The 13,114-nt window shown below is 37.3% G+C and overlaps 2 protein-coding genes and 2 pseudogenes across 2 annotated transcripts; 2 read left to right on the top strand and 2 right to left on the bottom strand.

Moving 5' to 3' along the window:
• The first annotated feature begins 117 nt into the window (after positions 1-117).
• LOC122651124 lies at positions 118-891 on the top strand (annotated as a pseudogene).
• Positions 892-2,170: 1,279 nt separating this feature from the next.
• Positions 2,171-3,567, top strand: LOC122652266 (probable glutathione S-transferase parA). Its single transcript, XM_043845958.1, has 3 exons — positions 2,171-2,236; positions 2,663-2,988; positions 3,152-3,567. The coding sequence occupies exons 2-3, from the start codon at positions 2,674-2,676 to the stop codon at positions 3,494-3,496; spliced, it is 660 nt and encodes a 219-aa protein (XP_043701893.1). The 5' UTR covers positions 2,171-2,236; positions 2,663-2,673; the 3' UTR covers positions 3,497-3,567.
• A 1,391-nt stretch (positions 3,568-4,958) lies between these two features.
• On the bottom strand, positions 4,959-5,774 carry LOC122652860 (probable glutathione S-transferase). Its single transcript, XM_043846741.1, has 2 exons — positions 5,375-5,774; positions 4,959-5,294 (listed from the first exon to the last, which is right to left on the bottom strand). The coding sequence occupies exons 1-2, from the start codon at positions 5,708-5,710 to the stop codon at positions 4,959-4,961; spliced, it is 672 nt and encodes a 223-aa protein (XP_043702676.1). The 5' UTR covers positions 5,711-5,774.
• A 2,250-nt stretch (positions 5,775-8,024) lies between these two features.
• Positions 8,025-9,772, bottom strand: LOC122651123 (annotated as a pseudogene).
• Positions 9,773-13,114: the final 3,342 nt, after the last annotated feature.

Genomic DNA, 13,114 nt, shown 5'->3' with positions numbered 1-13,114 from the left:
GCTATGAGCGAAGGGGTATCATTCCACTTTTCCGTGCTCCTTGTCTTCGCTGCATGATTGGCTAACGCATTTGCTGCTGAGTTTCCTTCCCGATAGCAGTGGGTGATTCGCCAATGGATGGTAGCCAGGTATTTCATCACTTCCCACCATGAGGTTATTCTACTGGATTCATGGCCTAGTCCTAATGGGATGAAGGTGAGAGTACCATTGGCTGAGAAGGGTATAAAATATGAATACAAGAACGAAGATCTCCTCAACAAAAGCTCTCTGCTTCTGCAGATGAACCCAATTCACAAGAAGATCCCTGTTTTAATTCATAAAGGGAAACCCATCTGCGAATCACTCATCATAGTTGAATACATTGATGAGGTTTGGAAAGACAGATCTCCTTTGCTGCTACCTTCTGATCCTTACCAGCGTTCCCAATCCAGATTCTAGGCCGATTTCATTGTCAAGAAGGTCCGTTATCTATATCTCCAACTTTACTTTCTTCTCTCTTTACTCTTTACTCTCTCATTCTTCTACTTAAACCTAATTATGTCCTGAAACGTGGTGAAAGGTCAGATACACGCTTGTGGAAGGAGGATATGGATGAGTAGTGGAGAGGAGCAAGAAGCAGCAAGAGAGTTGATAGAGGGCTTAAAAGTATTAGAAGAAGAGCTTGGAGAAAAGCTTTACTTTGGGGGTGAGACCATGGGTTTTGTAGACCTGAGCCTCGTCCCCTTCTATACCTGGTTTTACACCTATGAGACCTATGGAAAATTCAAGATGGAAGCTGAACGCCCAAAGTTGATGACTTGGGCCAAAAGGTTAACATCAAAATCCCTTCCTGATCCTCAAAAGATTTTTGAATTTGCTTCACAACGCAGAAAGAAAATTGGGTTAGAATAATGGAATGTGCATGGTGCCTGGTTTTACTATTTTAGATTTTGAAGAGTTTTCTTGATAATGCTACATTTGTTTGTTTGCATGTAATTGTTGTTGTGAGTGAGTGATACCAGAGATCTAAATTCAATCTTTTAATAATCTTGAGGAAATATTTTGATGAATTAAGGATTAAAACTAACAGATTAAAAAATCAAAATTAAGAACGAATAATCCCACTGGCCATGCGTTAGTGTAGGGGCCACGCTCTCGGATAAAAATCTTTCCCCCTATCATACCATACATATGATCCAAAAATAGGAGGCAGCTAGGGTCGGCACACCCTGCCTAATCCTTGAAATGGAAGAAAAAGGTGCTGTTAGGGTCAATCAAGGCAAATCGGCCCAATCAATGATAATCAGGGCTGGACTGAGCTGAACTCAACCCAAAATGGTTGGGCCTGGGGAGAGATATCCCAGTAAAACCTCGTGTGGGCCTGGACCTAGGTTGAATTAAGGAGACCTAAGGTTGAGTTGGGTTTTGAAAAAATCATCTGGGCCCAGCCCGGCCCAATTATACCTGATATGCATGGCGGATGATGTAGTTCTCCTAGCTTTCTGGCCTAACGAATCGAGTGAAGTACCAGGAAGAAACGTTGAAGACAAGAGTTCTCTGCTCCTAAAAATGAACCTAATGCACAAGCACTTCCCATTTTAATGTGCAGATATAATGATAAAAGTTTTTAAAAAAAAAATAAAATTCATAAACTTCAAGAGAGATATGATCATTATAAAAGAATATTCAGTATAAACATAAATGACCAAATACATCTGAAACAAGATCTGTGTAAAATTCTAACGCTAAAGCCTTGATCATCAAATCCATAATCATCATATTGGCTTTTTGTTTTTTTTTTGATGAAACAACAACAAAGTGAAGTGTAATCACACAAACCACACACCAATCCCAAAAGGTTAACCGATTTTTGAAACCGTGGAATGGTGGATATAATATTGGCTTTTTAACACACAATTTTAATTCTACCATGTGAAAGACCAATTGGCACTCAAACTTTGTGAGCATGTTGTTAAATTACCCATTTCCAAATGGTAAATTTGAAACCAAAAATGAGTTATAATTAATTTTAGTCAAAACGTTTGAATGGTGGAGAAAAATCCATCAAACTGTGATCAATCCTGCTACTTGGTGCATAAGATAATTAAGATAATGCTGCATGAGCCATCCTATAAAAAATAAAAATAAAAAGCCCTTAAAAGGGGTCTTCTCCTCCTCTTCAAAAAACCCAAGAAAAGAAGACTAGGTCTGGAAGGCCGAGAAAGAAAGCCGGATTCTTGGTAGGAGGGGAGACAAGGTCGGTCTCTAGTGAAAGAATGGAAAACTACCTTTCCTAGTTTGACAACGCAAGAAAACCATATCTGTTCAGAACTTCATACCGAATCATTTTTTCTGAAGATTTCCTTACGCCCGCTCTGCAGCTATCAACAACCCTGCGAACTCTAATACTTTAACAACACATCCCCCAAAACAGAGGCGGCGACGGCCGTGACGAAAGACCAACGGATTTATCCTTAAAACCACTCTTTTTTTTCTCTCATCTCCTCTGTACTTCGTTCTCTGTGGTTTCGGATTACACAATTATGAGTAGCACAAGGAGTAGGCGAAGATTGTAACGAAATAGCTCTCTATTTACTGCAAAAATTTGTTATTTTCCTTGTTTTTTTTTTGAGGGGGGTTCTTCGCGGTTCTGGATTGTTTTTTTTTTTTTTTTTGTGTGTAGGTTTATGAGAAATGGCAGATGAGGTGATTCTGATGGATTTTCGGCCCAGCCCTTTTGGGATGAGGGTAAGGATTGCCTTGAGTGAAAAGGGTATCAAATACGTGTATAAGGAAGAGAACCTAGCCGATAAGAGCCATCTACTTCTGAAAATGAACCCAATTCATAAGAAAGTCCCTGTTTTGGTCCATAATGGGAGACCCGTTTGTGAATCCCTTAATATAGTTCAATACATCGATGAGATTTGGAAGGGAAAATCTCCATTATTGCCATCTGATCCCTACCAGCGAGCAGAAGCCAGATTCTGGGCTGATTACGTTGACAAAAAGGTACATTATTTTTAATTTAATTAATTCAATTTTTTTTATTAGATTTCTATCTTTTTTATATTTCTTTTCTCATTAGAATTTCTGTTTATAGATCAAAGAGACTGTGATTTGGGTTTTGGAATTGATGCTTGTTGTTTGCTTCTGCTGGGCATGAAAAGTGCAGATATTCGATACGGGGAGAAGGGTATGGATGAGCAAAGGTGAAGAACTAGAAAGAGCAAAGAAGCAATTCATAGAAGTGTTATTGGTTTTGGAAGCAGAGCTTGGAAACAAAGCTTACTTTGGGGGTGATAACTTGGGATTCGTTGATGTGAGTTTCATTCCCTTCTACAGTTGGTTTTATGCATACGAGACAATTGGGAGCTTCAGTATAGAAGCTGAGTGCCCAAAGCTGGTAGCTTGGGCGAAGAGGTGTATGCGGAGGGAAAGTGTTTCTACTTCTCTTCCTGGCCAGCACCAGATTTATGACTTCGTTTTGCATATTAAGAAGAGGTTTGGATTTGATTAGATATTTAGAACACAGAAACAGAAACTCACCAGAGAGAGACTGAGAAGATGTAGCACAGAGTTGAAGGGCCTACAATTTTAGATTGCTGACTTAATTACATATTGTTTATCAGTTTATTTATTCATGTATTGTTTCTTCTCCATTGTAAAAATAATAAGAGAAAAATAAACATTTCTACACGACCCTCTGGTAAACTTAGCAAAATGATAATCTCTCTCTCTCTCTCAATCATATAAGAAAGTTGATTTGTAACCATATGTCATATTTAGTGGCCTATTTGAATTATATTCCTTACCATGTTTTCGACACTAGTTTTTTGTATTTTTTTACCTACATCTTTGGAGGGTGGACTTTGGCACACTGATAAAGTTGTTCTATTGTGACCTAGTAGTCGTAGGTTCCAGTTGGCCTGAAATTGTCTTGATCTCCATGATAAATAGGTAAGACTACATATATACATTATGACCCTCTGCAGACCTGTGAGAACCTCATATATTGGGTATACCTTTGTTTCTTTGGTAAAACACATATATCTATATAAGAGTTATTTTTTTGATGGGAAACAAAATGTTTTGTGGTGTCTTTGAAAAAGATTTGGCTTGGTGCCTTTGTTTTGTTTTTTTCTTTTTTGGGTAAACTTGGTGCCTTTGTTACTTTGCTTTTATGTGTAGTCAAAAAAAAAAAAAACAAACGTACCTTGGTGAGATTTGATGGAACTAGTAGAACAGTTTGTCTTATAATGAAGGATGTTAGAAGTGATTTTGATGACGTGACCACTTTCATGTCATGCAATATCAAATCTGTGAATGATCATATATAATTTCCCAAAAAATTAGGAATTGCTCTTCCGGAATCATCTCTTCAAATGTTATGGAGCTCTTTGGGATAAGCCTAAAAAAAGTTGGATTAAGCTGGCCATGCGGGTGCAGGAGGAATTTTTTGGGAACTTTGAGGGGATATCTTGTTGTTGCTTCTCTTATTACTTGAGGTCAATTTTTTCAGCAAAATTATCTGAATTTTTTTTTTTTAATTTTTAATTTTTATAGTGTCTTTAAATAGGAAAGGATAAAGGATATGAATTTTCATCCTCTCAAGTGCGGTGTATTGCCCAATGCATCACACATAAGAATTCAATCGTAAAAACATGGATAGTGATGTCTTTTTATCCTCTCAAGTGTTGAGTGGACGATTGGATTCTTATGTATGGTACATTGGATAGTACACCACGCTTGAGAGGATAAATTTCCTAAAAGATATCATAGATTGTTGATAAAGATTTCACAATCAATAATCTTAAAACACTGCCGAACTTAAAAGTAATAGGTAAGGTTGACAAACAGATTTGGGTTAGTAACAAAACATACTCTTTTTATTTTCTTTTACTTCATTATCAAATTCCAACCAAAAGAGCCCTAGAAAATAAATGAAGGGGAGAAGTGAATAAGGGAGAGGGGAAGAAATATTACTCGGTCCCATACCATTTCTTATGAAACTCATACATCTCTACTGGGTCAGGGAGGGTCTTAGAGACACTCTCTCTTTCGATGCATCTCTTCACCCAAGATGCCAGTTTAGGGCACTCAGCCTCCATCTTGTAGTCCCCATGCCTTTCGTACGCATAAAACATGCTTGAGTAAGGGATGAGGACAATATCCAAAAACCCAAACATATCCCCTCCAAAGTAAGTTTTATCTCCCAGTTCCCCTTCCAACTGCTTCAATTCCTCCAAAAAATCCTTCTTAACAGCTTCTTTAGCTTCACCTTTGCTCTTCAAGAACCTCGTTTGAGACCCAAAAAGCTGCAACAATGCAAATTTATGTGTAGTATCTGATATAAACAAATTAAAAAGAGCCAGGAAATTAAGCAAAGATTACTGACCTTGTCGTCGATGAAATTAGCCCAAAATCTTGCTTTGGCCTTCTCATATGGATCCTTAGGAAGGAAGAGAGGGAAACCCTCATTCCATGTCTCATCAATGTATTCGAGTATGGCTAAAGAATCACAGATGGGACTTCCTTTGTGGATCAAAATAGGGGTAGATTTCCGAACTGGGTTCATCTTCAGAACCAGTGGGCTTTTCTGGGGATTCCTGAGATCTTCTTCTTTAAATTCATAGTGGATTCCCTTCTCCTGTAATGCAATCCTCACTCTCATCCCAAAGCCATTTGCCCAGAAATCAACCACCATAACCTCCACATCTATACTCTCAGACATGGGATTTAGTTTTTGTTTCAATCCCAATTTGTTTTGAAAATTTAAAGCTTGGTTCAAAGTAACTAAATAATATTTCAGATAGGAACAAGTCTAACAAAGGTATTTATAGTTTGTTTAATCAGACAATTTTCAATATCAGAGCCAAAGAATGTGTTTATAGTTTAATAAGGAAATTTCTAGAACCTCTCAACATTATTTTTTGTATGTGAAGCTTGACGTAAGGGCTTTTATCTTATTTTATTTTTTGACTTGGTTAAATTTGTTGACCCACAAGTTACAAATCACACAAAAATTAAGACCACAAGAAGCCGCCCTAAGGTTATGTATGGATGTCAAGATAATAAAATAAAAAGCGTAATGAGACAAAATCACGATGATACAATGATAGAATGGGGGGTTTTCAGCCCTTAGGCCAGCTTTAGGCCCAAAAATATAAACCCGAGTTTGGGTCAGGCTGGGCCTCAGGTTAAGACCTTGGGCAATGTCTGGTCCGTCCAAAAAAAAAAGAAAGCATGTATATGTTATGGGGGGAGTGTTCTCTATGGGGGAACATGGCCCTTGCACGCCTAGAGGGGCCAATGAGAATGTGCACATAAGCATCTTGGGGGCAGGATTTTCGCCTAGGAGCTGGAGTGGTCATTTCCCCCCTCCCCCAACTCTGTGTGTGGGCATGGATAATACACTCCCCCACAAAGAACTTATCTCCATATATTATATGTTTGATGCATTAAATAGGCGTTATACACCCATTACATCTGCCATTGATTAAGTACTTGTATGTGATTCTGTATTGGCAAGATAATATAGCTAGAAAACTCAAGCCCAGCCCAGCCCACTCTAAGGTCGGGCTTTTCTATGGACCCACGCTGAGCTAAACCTTACTAGGCTGAGCTCGGTCCTACATGTCCGAGGCAGGCTATGTTGGGCTAGGCTGGGTTTTGGGTTTGGGACTTCACACCTTGGTCTGGGTCCAGGCTCTATACATCGGAAAATTATCGCCCCCAGTACTACTGGGGATGCTGTACGCATCGTGCGGCGTAACACCACCTATGTGTGCATGGTGGGACCCATTAAATCCAATTAAAGGGGAGGGGGGGGGGTAAGAATCCTATTAAATTCTTTGCCACTATAATTAAAAGATGATTTCTAGGACCTCTACTGTTACCTTTACATGTAAGGGGGTGGCAGGACTGGAGGAAAGCATATTCTGGTGGGGTTAGTATAGGCGGGGTGCCACTAGTGCCTGTGCCTCCTTATGTCTTTTTCTCTCTTCCCATTATAGGACTATATTTGTCATATTATTATAGGGAAGAGAGATATAGACGTAGGAAGATGCTATCGCTTTTTCCCAAATAATAATGCTTGCAAAAATATAATTATGAGGTAAAATATTATTATCATTAGGATTTGTTATTTTTCTTAATCTCAGAAAGACAACTATTATGTCATATGAACAAATTATGTGTTTGTTCGAGCTTTGGATAGAGAAGATATGGTCTCTAGATGCATCTTGTATATGTCATTGCATGTGTACCAATTCTCTACCCATCGCTATATATTACTCTTTCAACTCTGAGTAGAAATAGACAATTTCGATAAATAAAAAAAATCATAATAAAAATGGATGGTTCAATTCAGATCTATCTTGTGACTTTTAAAAACATCACAAACAGTTGTGACACTAATAAATACTCTTTTGTTTTTAACAAATTTAGGAAAATACTTTGCATTTGTTTAATTATGGTATTTTAAATGTATGTCCTATTAAAACGGTTTGTGCATGTTTTATCTCTATATTTTCACACCTGCTTTTAAATATTTGACTTGTATAATTTTGTTGGGTGAATGTTCTCGGTGCCGCAGCGCAGCCTGCGCCAAGGCTGATGGGTAGCCTGTGCAGGGGGGGCAAGGTGGTCATTACACCCACCCCCATGTGCCTGGGCGCAGGCTGCGCTGCGGCACAGAGAACAGCAACCCCAATTTTGTTATTCAATCATCATTTTAAAATAATCTTTCTTCTCACATATATGCTCCTCCTCTTGTTATGTTAAATTTCATTTAGGTAACCTTATATTCTATATAAAATGCATATCTATGATACTTGTAACACAATCATACCAAATCCAGATATTTAAGACACCCAGGTGCTTTACACTCAAATCTTACATATAGTCTTCAAACTTAAATCTTTATTTATTTATTTTGAAAAATATTGTTTAATTAACAATATCTCATAGACTTAATATAAGAAGACACACATACTTATATATATTATTAAGATGGAGCACTACAATTATATAAATTGATGAACTCCTTCTAACAATTAGTAGTGAGGAGTTGCAACAGCAAGGAGAGGAGATTTCAAGTGGGTTGAAATCCCAGGAGCTTCTGTCATATCTAAATCCTCCCCACTTGCTCCATTAGGCAATGCCCAATCAAATTTGTGTAGAAGACTGGCTAATGCAAGTTCAACAATGATGATCCCGAATTGGATTCCCGGGCATCCCTGCCGACCTGCTCCAAACGGAATTAGTTGGAAATCATGACCCCTGAAATCAATATTAGAACTAGTAGCATCATTCAATAAGAACCTCTTTGGATTAAACTCATTTGGTTCAATATTCCATGACATAGGGTCCCTTCCAATGGCCCATGCATTGGTTATTACTGTTGTCTTGGCCGGAATATCAAACCCTTGTATTTTGACGCTTTCTGTCGATTCGCGTGGAATCAACAAAGGTACCGGAGGATGCAATCGTAGTGATTCCTTAATCACTGCTTTCAAATAGTGCATTTGTTCAATATCATCTTCTGTAATATTGCGCTTACCCCTTCCAATTGTGACCCGGCCCCTCACCTCCTCTTGAACTTCTTTCATGACTTCTGGATGCTTTAAAAGCGCTCTGCCATTGTCCATTGTAGGAGTATACTTGAGGTATCAGTTCCAGCAGCAAACATATCCTACAAAAATTAATTACCATATATAATTTCAGTTTATATATAGAATCTGAAGGATAATTAATCTGACCATATATGTCTTTCTGTAATTTGTTGCGAAAATTACTAAATTACCAATACAATGGCTTTGATGTTGTCTCTCCCAAGGGCAATTTCAGCGTTCTTGTCTTCTTGAATCTGGAGGAGGAAATCCACGAAGTCTTGGCCACCACTATTATAAGCTGCATCGTCATGATCATAGTCATCCTTTTTCCTCTTTCCATGTGTGATTATGTGTTCATCAATTACATGATCAAGAAAAGAATCTAACTCACCAAAAATCTTGTTAACCCTCTTCTCAAACCCATTTAAATAATTCACCCAGGAAAGCCATGGTATGAAGTCCGCTACATTAAAAACTCCTAACAGATACCCTAATTCCGCCATCATCTCTTTAAACCTCCGAATACCACCCTCCTCCCCACCATACTTCTTCCCTAGAGCCACCCTACAGATAACATCATTTGTTAGAGACATGAGAACCTCGCTCAAGTCCACTAGAGCTGAGAATGAAGGTGAAGAAGTCGATGAGCAAGTGCTATTGATTTTTTCGATCATTGCTATGGTCTCTTCTTCCCTCACCGGCCGGAGCGATTGAACCCTCTTCAGACTTAGAAGCTGGAGGACACAAATTCGTCGAACTTGTCTCCAATACTCGCCGTAAGGTGTGAAGCCAATGTCCTTGTGATCATAAAAGAGTCTCCTAGCAACGCTGGTATTGGGTCTGCTTGCAAAGATTAGGTCATGGGTTTTCATGATTTCACGAGCCGCATCAGCTGATGAAACCACAAGAGTTGGTTTGCTTCCAAAGTGTAAGAGCATGAGAGGGCCATAACGTTTAGCCAAGGATTGGAGTTTGTGGTGTGGCGAAGGGCCCAACTGATGGAGGTTCCCAATTATAGGGAGCTTGAATGGAGAAGGGGGTAGCCTTAGGTGTTGTCCCTTGTTTCCTATTATATTTTTCTTGAAAAAGAACACAAAGATGGGAAGGAGAAAACAAAGAAGCAAGAAGGCGGCATGAAGGAAATCTACTTGGCCTTGGTGCACTAGTACTATATTTGACATCTTCACTTCTTCTAACTCTTAACTACAGTAGAGGATATGGGAGCTAGAGTGCTTCAACACATATTTATATATATATATATATATATGTGGAGGAAACGATATTGAGCTTTAGTGTTGGGTGAGGGAGGGTGTATTGACACCCATTATCCATCTACCATTCCAATAAGTTCTTTCTTTCCAATATTTTTAAGACTAAACCAAAATGGTCTTCCCTTTTTTTTTTCGACATAATTAAATTGCTCCGACATGTTTATTATTTTTAGTTTTTTAATGTCGGCATATTTTACGTGGAAATAGACAGCTTAAAATTTGGAGGGGAAAAAGCTAGACCTAGCTCTCTTTCAGTCGTGGTGGGAGCTGGAGGATCCAACCCAGTAAAAAACAATGGGGGTTTGGTCACTTCATAGGAGGTGCTAGCCTGTAAAATGATCCAACGTAGGCGGAAGTATTAATCCCACATCTATCAGATGTGAGTAGTTCATTGTGAAGACTTATAGGTATTTAGGAACCCTTTCCTTAACAGCTAGTTTTTAAGGATGAGTTCTACACAAATTCCTAATACATGCATTATACACCCCATCCCGCAAACTAGTGTCCATTGTATATTCCCTAAAGAATTCTCCTAATATACCCTTCACTGCACAGCTAAAGATTTACCATGGCTGAAGGAAAACTCAATCCTTTATTTATTTAGTGCAAATAAATTTTGAATGAGTTGGAACAATTTGATTAACCGGTTGAAGAAATCCACGCCTATCGCGCCAGCTCATGACTTCCATGTTTACTATATATCTCAATCTCTTACTACAAATTGTACAACCACGCAATGACTTGACTTGCTTCTTTGTGGTTATCATTTGGTCCATTTGGACCATCATGAATCTAGGCTGCAATTCACAAAGTTCAAATTCAAATTGGATTGCAACATGTTATGAATTGACAAGATGAGGTTGATCGAGCAGTATTAGCAAAGAAAAATATCATAGACAAATCTCGTCTACATCCATTGGAAAGGCAGACGAGGCGGAGGCGGGGACGGGGGTGTCCCGGCCTCTTTCAATCGTCAATTCCATTTATGTCCTTCTGAACATTTCAAAAATTAGGATCGAATTGGTTGGATTGGTCAATTTGGATCAGAATTGGTCCTAAAAGAGGCAAAGACAACATGCCCAAAAGAGCTTACAGTGGCAAAAGACCAAGTTGCCCCTAAAGGTTAAATTGGTAAAAATAAGCCCCAAGTTACTCTAATCATGGATGAAAGTTAATTGAGATGCATACAAATTAATAACTTGAAAATTAATTAATATCCAAATGTATGAATGAAAATCATTTCAGGGTATGCGGGAAGAAAAAGGGTCAAATGACCAAACTACCCCTGTGATGGCCAAAAAAGGAAAATACTCTTGACAGGCTTTTCTCCTAACCAAAATGCATTTCAAAAAAATGACATAGTTTTGAACCCTTTAAAACACTTAAACATACAATACTATGGTCTGGAAAACATATTTTGTCATGAAAGTGGTCAAATGATAAAAATACCCTTTTAAGTTAAAAGAGGATTTTACACATGATAGAGCATGGACATGTATCCAAATTCCAAACACATGAGAACATTGCAAAAAAGCATTCAAAACATGGTCACATATGCTTTAAAAATAATTTTTTTGAGGAATTTTCTCATTTTTTTGGAAATTGAATTACAAAATTATCAAAATATCCTTAATTATAAAAATTTTAAATAACAAGCATGTTGACATCAACTACGTACAGAGAAAATATGGCCTAATTAACTTATATAGAACATAACAGGAGGCAGGGCATGGCATCCATTAATTTTTCCTAAATTGTAAACCACCAGAAACAAATTTTCCCTAATTTCCAAGTTAAAAAAACCTTAAAATATGCATAAAGGGTAAAAAATCCACAAAAATATGCATTCTGATTTCATACACTGTCATGTAAAACATACAAATCATGAAATGATCCTTTAAAACCCTAAACCTGTCGTGGTGATTTAATTAATGTAAGCGGCATATCCTAAATATTTAAAATATGAAAATGCACTTAATAATTCACACAATATGATTTAAATACGTAATAACATTTTTTTGGTAAACAATACACAGTAATATGACACATCGTACATCGTAGTATTAAAAACCGTGAGAAAATTAAACGTGATTTTTAAAACATTTTTCAAGCATTTCTTACATTTGAAAAGCCAGATGACCCAAATGCTCCTAGGGGCCGGGCTAATATGTTAATAAAATAACATGTAAATATTTACATAAAACAAATGGAAATCATTAAATACGCTAAGACACATGAAAATGCATTACACATATTTTCCCCAAATGGTTTATGATATATATTTTTTTTCATTTTAAACTATAATTACTAAAATACCCTTTTGAGGGATAAAATGGTAAAATATAAATCCAATTTTCTGGAATCAAATTAATTCAAACCAAAACCCAGATCTGCATATTAAGACATTATCTATCATATCCACCCAAGAAATCGAGCCAAATTTGAGTCCTTAATTAAACTCCAATCTACAAAACGACTAACATAACCTTGATGGGCAAAACCGTTATATATTACAGAGAATTTTGGACTTAGAATTTTTCTGAAAACTTCATAATTCTGAGGTTCATCACATATAAATTTTCTGAATTTTCTGAGACTCCTAATTATTTTTTAAGGAAATTAAAAAATAAAACACCAACTTTTAATTAACACCTATGTAAGGAAAATATAAAATAAATATAAAAAACCAAATAATAAAAATAAAAAATTTACCGTTGAAGCGTGAGAGGGTCTCAGATCAACCTTAGGCCCTATGATTCAAGGGTTTGCCTGACCTGAGTTAGTCGGTCAGACCGGACTGACTCAAATGTGATTGCATTGAGCCGGTTGACCCAAAAATGTGTATTTTTATTATTTTTTTTAAATTTTTATGTGTATATTTTTAATGGTAAAAAAAAAAGTTAATATCTTTAAAACAATGCAGTGGATTTTGATGCGCCACATATCGTCATGACTCCTTCGAGTGCTTCCCATCCGTACGGTGGCCATGGTCAGATTTTGCCAAAAAGCGATAGAAATCGAGGAATCCACACAAGTGATGTTTTGCAGTCCAAATGGTATCAAAATTTAACGAAACTTATGTATAGGCTTAAAATAGGCAAAATAGGCTATCCCAAGGGTTTTGGCCCAAATCGGGAAGGTTTGAATACTGAGAAAACATTAGGGGAGGAACAATAATTTTTGCAAAAGGGTACCGGATTTGGAGGAAATTTTGCCATAAATCAAAGATGATTAAATAAGGCTATCATAGGG

The sequence above is a fragment of the Telopea speciosissima genome, chromosome 2 (genome assembly GCF_018873765.1).
Source record: "Telopea speciosissima isolate NSW1024214 ecotype Mountain lineage chromosome 2, Tspe_v1, whole genome shotgun sequence".
NCBI classification, from domain to species: domain Eukaryota; kingdom Viridiplantae; phylum Streptophyta; class Magnoliopsida; order Proteales; family Proteaceae; genus Telopea; species Telopea speciosissima.
The sequence above is the reverse complement of the archived record's forward strand: the minus strand, read 5'-3'. Positions and strand labels throughout refer to the sequence as shown.